Genomic DNA, 12,480 nt, shown 5'->3' with positions numbered 1-12,480 from the left:
ACTCGACTTGAATAATTAGTTGGGTAAAAATAGTTTTCAGTGTAAAAGAAATAAGGGATTCGTAAATTGTTGTTGAATATCGGAATCCAAACATTTGATTCGTGGATTATAAGATTAGTATTAACACCAACTATCGATTAGAGTAATATACAAACTGCGAATAAACTAGCCAGTGAAATCAAATGAAACATTCTGTTCTACTGTAGAGACGAAAAACAGACAATTGGATTTTTTTTCTAATTATGGAAATACAATTAGGATTATATTCTTTGGATAATAATCGAGAATTATTTTCATCTTCTTAATTGTACAAACAATTAAATGGAAAGCCATCGATGGGTCCTGATGTTTCCTCGAGAAAAAGGCCCGGCTATAACTTCAAAACCGTTTTCTGTAAAATTATAATGCACGTAATTAATAACGGAGTTGTAGCTGCTCTTGCTTTGCAATATGAAGTTACTGGGTTTATGAGAATAAGCTGGAGCAAAAGGTAACTAATTGTAAAATCAAAAGTAAATTAGTAAATTAGTTAATTAGTTAACTAGAATATTAATCACAATTAAACAACAATGATTAATAATTAAGTAAAATTTAAGGATTAATATGAATGACAATTTAGTAATTAATAATTGATTCAAAATCTTAATGAAACTAAATTAAATGATTAAATGTTGTATTAAATAAGACGCAATTGATTAATTGCTCAACAGAATGATCCATGATTTTTAACAATTATAATGAAACAAATTACTTGGACGCTCAATCGTTTCTGGATTAACCCAAACAGATCAAATTGATTATTGGGCCAGAAAAGAAAGTTAATTGTTATCAATCATCTGAAAAATCAGAATTTACTACGATTTGAAGGTTAAATTGGACATCAATGCGAATTGGACAAAAAAAATAAGATAACAACTTTTTTTCGATTTTAAAAATAATAACCAATCGATATTCACTAATATCTTGGTAATCGCTTCTTATTTTTACTCGATGACGATTTTTTCAGGCCTGATTTTGAGTTCGCACGTGATTTAATTCGCTTGATATATTTTCGTGGTTGTAAATTTTTCGCTTCAAAGGAAGTTATCGATCGTCGATTAGGTTTAATTTTCGTTTGATCAAGTTTTTCGATTGATTTCTCTTCAGAACTTGATTCTTTTTCTGATGATGACCATAACCGGGCGAATGTCGATTCATTCGTTTTCCACATTACTATACAAAATACAATCAAAAGAACACACAGAACAGTTCCACCAATAATAATAATAGTAAATTCGGATGAACTGATTTCCTCTGGAAGCTGAGGTAATATCGTTTCGTTAGTTAAATTAGAAATCGCCTTTAAATTGTATTTCAAAAACTTAATTTTCGCATATTCGGATTGGGAGGTATTTCGATTGGACATAATTCTCTGGATCTACACCCAAGATCTGATTTAATCCAAGTTTTCATCCCATCACATTTTACCATGAGAACAAGACTATCAATTAAATTAAATTAAATTCCAATTCTTTGATAACAATTAACCTCAAATTGTGATGAAAAAAGGTAAATCAAATCACCAGAGAAAAACACTTTTATTACAATAGAAAACATTACTTCTTTTAGGATTGCTCTTACAATCGATTGGATTATAAATTATTAATCACAATTAAATTAATTCAATTAATCATAATTAGAATAGACAACTAGCTCCATCTGGTGTATTCGAATTTAGATTTTTTTTTTGTCGCCACCTTGCGGAAAAGAAGGTGAAACTCAACATAAACAATTGAATTTTCTTGAAACCGGCAAATGTTTAAATTAATTTTCATCTCTACATTTTTAATTTAATTTAATTCTCTTGACGAGTGTTATTTTTTTCTTGTGTTAATTGTTATCTCTATTGACTGATCTCTCTGTTTCCACCATGACCTGTAACACAATCTGTAACCCAGATCTTGGAGATATTATTGAAAAGCTAAATGTTGGCTTGGAAGTGTCTCGATCAACCAAAATATTTAATTCTCATTATGCTTTATACAGCCACGGAAAATGAGTTTGAAGGTAGTTTTATATCAATTGCGCATCGAAAGCGATAAGAAAATCTTATCAATCAAAACAATGGTGAATTTGAATGTCTTGATTATCTAACTACTGATAAATTGTCGTTATCGCCTTTGCTGCGCGAATGATATAAATTTACCCTCAAACTCATTTTCCGTGGCTGTATAAAAATAAAGCCAATGGAATTGATATTGAGTTATCGTTTAGCTTTTGATTGATTTCTCGTTCTTTTTGTCTGTTTGATTGTTGCGATGGTCTTGGTTTTTGAAGGGTTTTGCTTGGGGACTTTTGAAACAACTGGTTTGCTTTTTTCGCTGACCAATTCACCGGAACGCACTTTCAAAAATGGTGAAAGGATCACTATCAGACCTTTTAGCTTTTTGATCTCGTTGCAAGTGACACAATTTTCTATCTTTTGCGATGGTTTTTGTTTTGTAAATACAGCGAAAAAACTAATGCATAATGAAATACAACGATCACAATCACAGAGATAATAAAGATGCAAACTCGTAATATTATCAACAGAATATAAAAAAATGAAGATCCATGAGAAGATGGAGGTCTCGGTGAACCGATGGTGAAAGAATCACTATAAGTGATCAAGTTGTCAATGTCTAGTGTTTCAAATTGACCTCGTCGTCTTAGCATAAGAATCGATAGTTGATATTGACCAGAATTCACCCAATTGCAGTTGAGATAAATCTTGGACTGATTATAACTTAGAACAGTACAATTTTCTATATATGAAAATGTCATAATGTCGACTAAAGTGAAGGTCAAAGGAAAAATATCTGCATATCTTGAATGGAAACCAAGGAGATCAAAGCTCAAATTAAATGTCGGTTCGACAGGAGTGTAGTCTACTTGGATATTAGTTGGACGGAAACATGGATTTACTGTTTGATTCGTGAGTGTAGTTTCTCTGTAAAAAAGATGATGGATTAGAATTAAATAGGATAAAGAGTAACTCTTCAAATTATTACCTTGAATCAGAAGAATTTGAACCACCGATTGAACATTCGCCCGATGTTAATGAATTTCCTCGTCTCCATTGACAATATCGAAGAAAATTACCGTTCGGATTATAAACTTTGGTTGTAAAACAATCAATACATGAATCGTTTAGAAAAGGACACAAAATAATTGAATCAGTGTAAGAATACTGATTGAGTGTAATTATGGCTCGTGGATGAGTAAAACCGTAGTAATAAATTTGTGATACTGTTTCATTTGCGTCAACAATATTAGGATGAGTGAATGTCCTTTCGATCGGGTGGGTCGAGACAGAATAATTTCCATTGACAAAGTGAACTGAATATCGATATCTGGTAAAATTACTGTTCGAGGAAAGAACAAGAAAAACATAACCAGGAGTCGCATCAAGAGCCAATGGAACAAAATCAACTATTCGTGTCCAGTGTTCCGTTAGAATATCTGTAAGATAATACCCTGTAAACTCTTTACGTATTGACAATGCTTCAAAAAACGCATCTTGATAAAAGTTGCACTCTGGACTAGATTCATTGAACAAATCAGCCTTCCAAAAAGTTGTCGTATTTTCACAACCGTTAATTGGCCTTTCAAAGTCATGCAGCATCGGATTAAATGGAAACACTGCAATATGATCTGTTTCATTGCGATTATAAGAGACTGCAATTAAAGAGAATGAAGATCCATTGCTCATGATAGAAAAAGAATCAACAAATCGAACTTTGTCAATCGAACCATAACGTTCATATAATGAAATTGAATGCAGCTCTTTGTAGTCATCCCGAAGAAAAGGCTGAGGCCGGTAAAGATGAGCGTTTGATATTTGTGAGATGAAGTAAACTGGCCTTAGGAGGTCAATTGTTAGAAGGCCAAATGAGTAAATATTCTGCCTAAACTTGAATACGTGAAGAATTTTAAACGATCGAACTTTGGATTCGATATGATATAACATCCAATCAGACCAATAATTGGTGTAATCGACATTAAATCGCACTCGATGAAATAGCATGGCTTGAGAATTTGTTATATTGGATCCTGAAAACATTGCAATTCCATAAAATGAATCATTAATGGAAAGCCAGCGATGAATATCAAGGTTTCGTCGCTGAAAAGGTCCGGCTATTAGTTGAAAACCATTTTCTGTATAGTTATAATGGGCGAAAATGATACGGGTGCTCTTCGCCTGTAAAAGGTAGTGATTGGGTTTATGTGAATAAGCTGGAGCAAAACGAGTCCTGCTATTTTGTTCACCAACGGCGTTAGGGTCCGTGTTGAGAGCTTGATTCGAATAATTAGTTGTGTAAAATTTGTCATCAGTGAAAAAGAAATAAGGAGCTAGTAAACTGTTGTTGAAAATCGGAATCCAAACATTTGATTCGTGGATTATAAGATTAGTATTAACACCAACTATCGATGAGAGTAATATACAAACTGCGAATAAACTTGACAATGAAATCAAATGAAACATTTTGTTCTACTGTAGAGACGAAAAACAGACAATTGGATTTTTTTTCTAATTATGGAAACACAATTAGGATTATATTCTTTGGATAATAATCGAGAATTATTTTCATCTTCTCATTCCAATATTCACAACTTGTTGTTTACAACTAAATTTTTAAATTAAAAGTCTTAATTGTACAAACAGTTAACTGTCAATTGTATCAATTTGATATTTTAACTGTTGTTTGTTCTGATTGTGGAGACAAATACGGATTTTATTAATCAGATAAGTATTGAGATTTATTTTGATCTTGTTATCTTAATGTTTACGATTTCTGGTGCGAATATGATGCTTATATTAAGATCTTAATTAAATGTTGGGTAAGATGGACGTTAATAGTTGGAGATGGAGCCAATGGTTATTCAACACACTTATCGTTGGTGTCCATTAGGTTAAAATGTCAAAATTAAGCTGAATTCTGGGTTGCAATGAACCGGTTGGTTCCAACACAAATCATTTATTAAAATGCAATTTACTGTTGTTCCATCAACAGTTATTGGTGAAGATTCTCTTTAAGAGACTCATTTCTCATTCTTTTTGTCTGTTTGGGTGCTGCGGTCATCTTGGATTTTGGATGGTCACTCTTGGAAACTTTTGATTCAATTGATTTGTTTTTTTCACAATCAATACTTTTATTTTAAGTAGCGATTTTTGAAAGATTTTCCATCAACATTTGATGATTTTTCTACCTGTTCCGAAGGGACAGGTGTATATTATTATTTAGTTTTCACTTATCTCTGTTTGATAATAGAACATTTCAGTGCTTTTTTTTATCTTTTTTTGATAAAAACGCTGATATAGATAAAATTTTTAATCTTTTTTAAAAAATTTTTCAAAAAAGAAAGAAAAGAAAGAGAAATAAAAGTAACGCGGTTATTTTGACAATAAAAGAAAAAAAACTTAAATTAAAGAAATAGTATTAAACATGGCTTTTCATGAATGTAAATTATCTTAAGCTAATTAGATCTAATTCATTTGTCTCTAATGTAAATCTAATGAAATAAATGAAAAGAAAGAGAAATGAAACTAACGCGGTAAATTTGAAAAAAAGAATAAAGAAAGTGAAAAGAGAGAAAGAACTTGCATTGCTTTTCATGGAAAAAAAAACAATACGAAGTCGGAAAGAGAGAAAAAAAAGACAAGAAAAGGTAGAGAAAAGAAATAGAGAAGAGGAGCTGGTGAACGAAAATCACAAGTAATAATTAAAATTTATAATTAATTTTAGTTGATTTAATTAATTAATAGACAATAAAAAATGTGTAGTAAAGCTTTTAGCTAAAGCACTAACTATAAATTTTATTGAGAGAAACTCAATTGACCCTTTACGGTCGTCATACAACTGAACAGCCTCAAAGTGCTGCCCTCGAGCGGTCATATGTTCAACCGTCACAAATCAATTTTAAGTTTCATCATACAAGATTACATTACAAAATTTACATAATAATTTGAAGAAAACAATTAAATAAAAAGGATAATATGTAACAATTAATAGAAATATACAATTTTGGGCAAAATTAACCTAGATTGGAAAGAGGAGTTAATGAGACATTTCATTTCTGTGAGAAATGCTAAAAGCACGTTGTTTGGGTTTGTGTTCATTTGTGTTTTGTTCATTTTTAGTGTTGTTCATTTGTGTTTTTTTTTTGTTTTTTTTCACTTGGTTACTTACCTTCTAGTTATATCATTTAAACATCAGCATTAGTAAAATTTATCTGAGGAATCACTTAATTAAAGGGAAATTCAACCATAAATTCAACCATAAATTCAACTATAAATTGAATAAATCACACATGCGCCAAAAATCAGGACAGGTAATTTTTTTGCTTTAGCAAAATAATCTAACTCTTGTCTTGATAACCTTTTAATTTTCGGGTCATTATATTAGGTAAACACTAAAGTTTTTTCCGATTTTTTTCATTTTTTATTTAAGATTAATTAACAAGAAAATTAGAATTGAGTTAAAAATCAAAATAACTCTATTTTAAAGCTCAGGAATCAGGCTTTCGAATGATACTATTTGCGTTAATTTACAACAATTAAAAAAATTACAATTAAAATTTTTGTAAAAGGTTATTTTTCTGGTTTTCGATTACTTACTTTTCAGGCCACTTTTCACCGTTTTAAAATGACCTCAAAATTTTTTTAATAAACTTAAATTGTTGTCTAATTATATGACTAATTTGACTGAAAATTTGGTGAATTTTGGTAATTAAATAAAAGAGAAATTACCATTTTAACAAAAAATGATTTAACACTAAAAGTTCCATAGAGCACCAATCTCCAGGTTAATAATCATATATGTAGAAGCAAAAACGGAAAAAACTTTAGTGTTTACCTAATAATAACCAGTGAAGATAAATTATACCAAATTAAACCATGAAATTACGTTCTAAAATATGATAATTGCAAAATTCTGAACAAACGCATCGCTTACTTCGCATGTTATTAATAATTTCTCGTAGAGACTAACGCGAAAATTTAAAAATCCTTTTGTTAAAATTGAATAAGAGGCAGATCTCCGATGGAAATCAAAATGGACCTTTTATCGTTTAGCTTTTTGATTTCTCGTTCTTTTTGTCTGTTTGATTGTTGCGATGGTTTTTGAAGGGTTTTGCTTGGGGACTTTTGAAACAACTGGTTTGCTTTTTTCGCTGACCAATTCACCGGAACGCACTTTCAAAAATGGTACTGATTTAGATTTAAAATCTAACGACGATTTATGTTTACTCCTTATATCAGTTAGAGAGCCTTTGGATGGAAAACTTTTTGTCTTGACCATTGTGTCCGGACCTTTTTTATCTCAGTACGACGAGTATAAAATACAACGAATGCAATCATAGAGATATAGAGAAATCAAAGGAAAATTATTCAATCTTAATCATAAACAATTTTGGATGAATAAATTTTAGATGGGTTTTCATGACTACAATTAACCAATTATTTTCTTCTCTCTTCTAACATATTCCCTCATTAATTAATTACTAACCAATTGATCTAATTAACAACAACTACTTTAGAACACACAGAACAATAATAATAATAATAGTAAATTCGGATGAACTGATTTCCTCTGGAAGCTGAGGTAATATCGTTTCGTTAGTTAAATTAGAAATCGCCTTTAAATTGTATTTCAAAAACTTAATTTTCGCATATTCGGATTGGGAGGTATTTCGATTGGACATAATTCTCTGGATCTACACCCAAGATCTGATTTAATCAAAGTTTTCATCCCATCACATTTTACCATGAGAACAAGACTATCAATTAAATTAAATTAAATTCCAATTCTTTGATAACAATTAACCTCAAATTGTGATGACAAAAGGTAAATCAAATCACCAGAGAAAAACACTTTTATTACAATAGAAAACAAGATTTCTTCTAGGATTCGGTTTGATTAATCGATCAAATCAATCTTTTTTGATTGCTCTTACAATCGATTGGATTATAAATTATTAATCACAATTAAATTAATTCAATTAATCATAATTAGAATAGACAACTAGCTCCATCTGGTGTATTCGAATTTAGATTTTTTTGTCGCCACCTTGCGGAAAAGAAGGTGAAACTCAACATAAACAATTGAATTTTCTTGAAACCGGCAAATGTTTTAATTAATTTTCATCTCTACATTTTTAATTTAATTTAATTCTCTTGACGAGTGTTATTTTTTTCTTGTGTTAATTGTTATCTCTATTGACTGATCTCTCTGTTTCCACCATGACCTGTAACACAATCTGTAACCCAGATCTTGGAGATATTATTGAAAAGCTAAATGTTGGCTTGGAAGTGTCTCGATCAACCAAAATATTTAATCCTCATTATGCTTTATATAAAAATAAAGCCAATGGAATTGATATTCAAAAGAGAAGAGAACAATTTCTAATTAATCAAAAATCGTAAGTATTTAACAATCTAATTCATCTCAATGTGGATTTTGTGTTTTGGTTTTGTAATTTAGCTTTTTTTTCTTGTTTGGTTGTTTGTTTTGCTTACAGAAAACGTAAAGAAAATCTGATGAAGATACGACGATTGACCAGTATAAGTATCGATGATGGTGACAGTTTGGATGGTGACAATGATCGTGAAAATTGCGGTGAAACATCAGATGAAAGTATGGATACAACAGCAACCAAATCTGTAAAATCGTCTCATGTTAAAGAGGAAAAGTTTAACATGTACAAAGATCAATTAATGTTATCTGAATGGTTAACCGAGAAACCTTTTGATTTTATTGACAATTGGTTTTTGGTTTTATGTCCAATTGGTAAAAGATGTCTGGTCATCGCCTCATCTGGTCAAACTAAAGCCTATTCACGAACTGGTCATTTTATTTCATCATTTCCATCATACTTACCTGGAGGTAATAGAAGAGATAATTGTGCTCATCGTAAAAGTGCAATTCTTGATTGCATCTACTCTGAATTGGATAAAACATATTATATTCTTGATGTAATGTTATGGAATCAAAGTCATTTCTATGACAGTGAAACTGACCTACGATTTTATTGGTTAAATTGTAAGATACGAGAGGAATATAGCAAAGTATCAACAACCGACCATTTGAATCCATACAAATTTATCCTCTTGGATCATTATAACTGTGATAATCAATCGATAATTAAAGCTATTACATCTTATTCTCTCAAACCCAAGGTAAGAATCAACAATATTACGATTACTCTTGTAATAGTCAATTACGATTAATATTAATTTCTCTTCCAATCGATTCATCTTACAGATTGATGGCCTTTTATTTTTCCACAAGAAAAGTCATTACATTCCCGAAGTATCTCCATTAGTATGTTGGCTTAAATTGAACATGATAAAAGACATTCTTGGCATCGAACTTGACTTAACTAATCAATCGATGGACGTACAAATTGAAGATTAACAAGACCCGATAACTTTAGGTCAACATATTCATTCACCGGCTTGAGAATCCATTCTCACAGATTCATCATTTTTTTTTGTAAAATCGTTTCAGCGAAAATCATTAACATTATTTAAATCTCATGTTGTTTAGTGGAAAAAAAATCTCCACCACAGTTTTACAAAGATTATAATAATTATTGAATTGTTCTCATTGCAAGTATTCAATTAAAATTCTATCATTATTATCTACCGGTTTTAGTTTAAATTTCTGAAAGAAAATCGAGTTATTGAAACAAATTATCATTTAAATTTCGAAAACGATTTCATACTTTTATCTGAATATTTCGCTCGATTTTCATGTACAATTGTCTTCACACTTATCGAAATAACTATAAAGTCAATAGATGGCAGAACTTGTTCCGACTTCTCTAATGATAAGTCTCTGGCCGAAAGGTTAGAATCGAGGACTTTAATTAATGGGTTCGTTCTCGACTTGCCCGGCTTTCTGAAAATCTTAAAAGTTCCTCTAAAATAAATGTAATGTTCAGAAAAATTTGGCCATAGCTTCCTGTTCTTAATAATGATATGACATACAAATGGCCTTGAAACGCTCTCTTCCACCAATGACCTAAATGACCTTGATCTTTCACACTCACAATTGAATGTCACTCAAACTCATACTGCTCAATTTTGAAGTCTCTATGACTTATAGTTGCTGAGAATATCGCAAAAAAACATTGGCGAAAATAGCTGAATAATAATGTATTTCAAGACTTGATGAGAACAAGTATTATTGGAACATAAAAAAAGTCATGAGCTTCTACAAAGTGATTATCGACGGTTTCATTTCTGCAACTGGATATCATGATAAAGACCAAGAATTATAATAAAAAAGCGTCGTAAGCCTTAAATGGAACAAAATTGTTAGCATTAATTCAGGTTTTCATCTTTCAAAATGCTATCATTTGAATAACAGTAAAGTAATATTTTCTTCAATTTTCAATCCACTAGTCTTTGCTTCATTTCAATTTTAAAATGTTCAGGAAAAAATCCCTAAGCAAAGTTTTACTGGTCTAGTCCACCGGGTCGAACTGTAAAAATCGACTATCCTTGAGTGAAGTTTTAAGCAAAGTGGTTAGTGACGTGTTTACCCTTAACTGTAGTTGCCAAATATACGAATTGATAAACAAAAAATTATATTTCGAGATTGACCTTGAAGCTCTCCCTAAATAGTAACCTGCAACCCTAAAAAATAAAGTTTCTCTGCATAAAATAACCTCAGTAGTTTCTTTTCTTGCTTTTGATGAAGTGCGACTTTGCTATTCACATGTTCGCAAAGTCGATGAATTTTGTTTTTCTTATAACAGAAAAGCAAATGAATTGATGGCTCACAGAATTCTGTATATCACTGAGGTTATTTTCTGTTGAATTTCTCCAACTTATTCTCTGCTATGTTGACAATTTTCTTCTCCCGTACAAACGATTGTCCATTAACTGTAACCAAGATTTCCATTGAATAAGTACTAAAGATAATCGATCTTTTTGAGATTTCCTTTCACAGTTTTTATATTCATCTCGAAATTCGGTCTCTCCCTCTTTTCCTTTTACAGTGTAAATGACTTGTGTTATACACTTTTGGCCTCAGGGTGAATGTCAAACCTCTTGACCAGGCAAAATGGAGACCACTAGAAAAGCAGCCATACAGATAACTGTTTCTATAGAAATCAGGATAAAATATCACAGTGAGAGAGAGAGAGAGAGAGAGAGAGAGAGAGAGAGAGAGAGAGAGCCAACAAGAAGATAACTGTTCATGTGGTTTGGAGGGACAAAAAAAGATAAAGAAAAGTGAAAAAAAAGGTGAATCAAAAAGGAAAACGGAAATGAAAGAAACAGAAAATACTTACATCATAAGCCAGAAGAAAAAACATCAACTTGAACCATAAGAAAAGGATCCATCTAATATATAAAGAAACTGCGACATTTTTGGACCTCCGTCTAAATTAGACTATTATTTAGGTGATATTTCAAATAGATGCAACTTCCTGTGTCCTGTCTTTATGCTTTTACCACTTAACACATTGGTGATCATCATCTTCACACCGACAACATTATAACTTTGACCTGCAAGGCAAATGAATGATACCTTAAAAAACTGTTTACTATCAACAACATCATCAAAAGAGGTTATATTTTCTGTTATTATCAACACAGATCATTTCATAAGGTGAGTACCATCAACAAAAGGTAAAAGGTTACATTGTTAATATTAGAGAGTAACGAAACTATTGATTTCTAATTACAGATTTAAAAGGTCGAAAACTTTTTTTTATCGTTTTCCATGTTCATTGAATGTGATCAAGGAGAAGAGAAAAAGCTTGATAATAATGGAAACAGTGACCAGGCAACTGACCAGAAGGAAAATCATCACCATTATTATCGTTTTTTATATACTGTAAAAGAAAAAGAAAATCATCAAGATAGTGACGATGAAATCAGTTGATGGAAAAGTAGTTTACTTTTTTCGAAGAATAGAAATGTTCAATTGCTCTTTTTTCCAACACTCTCTTTCTGATCGATTCAGTTGATGACCAACAGATATTGGTGCGAGTATAATTGCTGATGATGTCCATCAAGATGACCTGAGCATCATTTTGTTCATCATCATTTTAACTTGTTTCCATTTTCCTCCCTTTCAATAAATTCTGATCTCTGAACATTTCAACAAGTTCATCAATTTAGTTTTCACCTCTCTCTCTCTTCATCATCATCTTTTCATCCAATGAAAAGTCATTTTGACCTGAACCATATACAGATAACATATAATTCATATATTTATAAATCTATATAACAACTGATACATTAGTTGATATAATATGAAAAGAGATGCGATGAAACTTTAAAGATTTTTTTCCAAGGATCAGAAAATAGGCTTTTCCATCATCATCATCATCATTTCTCTTCATCATCTTCTTCTCTTCACCTTCTCTCACAACAGTAGAATCAAATTGTTGAAAAGGTTCATCATTCATTTTCACATCAAGGATGAAAAAGGTGATAGATAAAAG

The 12,480-nt window shown here is 31.0% G+C and overlaps 1 protein-coding gene and 1 long non-coding RNA gene across 2 annotated transcripts; both read left to right on the top strand.

The window, feature by feature from the left end:
- The first annotated feature begins 8,118 nt into the window (after positions 1 to 8,118).
- On the top strand, positions 8,119 to 9,664 carry LOC128390612 (snurportin-1-like). The gene is made up of 3 exons (XM_053350357.1): positions 8,119 to 8,439; positions 8,539 to 9,196; positions 9,282 to 9,664. The coding sequence occupies exons 1-3, from the start codon at positions 8,261 to 8,263 to the stop codon at positions 9,432 to 9,434; spliced, it is 990 nt and encodes a 329-aa protein (XP_053206332.1). The 5' UTR covers positions 8,119 to 8,260; the 3' UTR covers positions 9,435 to 9,664.
- Positions 9,665 to 10,755: 1,091 nt separating this feature from the next.
- On the top strand, positions 10,756 to 12,131 carry LOC128390598 (uncharacterized). Its single transcript, XR_008325653.1, has 2 exons — positions 10,756 to 11,639; positions 11,718 to 12,131. It is a non-coding gene; the product is annotated as an uncharacterized LOC128390598 (long non-coding RNA).
- Positions 12,132 to 12,480: the final 349 nt, after the last annotated feature.

Source organism: Panonychus citri, unplaced genomic scaffold, assembly GCF_014898815.1.
Source record: "Panonychus citri isolate SS breed McGregor unplaced genomic scaffold, ASM1489881v1 Contig00124, whole genome shotgun sequence".
In the NCBI taxonomy this organism is placed as follows: domain Eukaryota; kingdom Metazoa; phylum Arthropoda; class Arachnida; order Trombidiformes; family Tetranychidae; genus Panonychus; species Panonychus citri.
This window is presented reverse-complemented; position numbering and strand designations above follow the sequence as displayed.

Coding starts and splice junctions, on each gene's coding strand:
- LOC128390612 (XM_053350357.1), top strand. CDS start 8,261: ATGACCTGTAACACAATCTGTAACCCAGATCTTGGAGATATTATTGAA. Junction 8,440..8,538: donor TTTCTAATTAATCAAAAATC/GTAAGTATTTAA, acceptor TTTTGCTTACAG/AAAACGTAAAGAAAATCTGA. Junction 9,197..9,281: donor CTTATTCTCTCAAACCCAAG/GTAAGAATCAAC, acceptor TTCATCTTACAG/ATTGATGGCCTTTTATTTTT.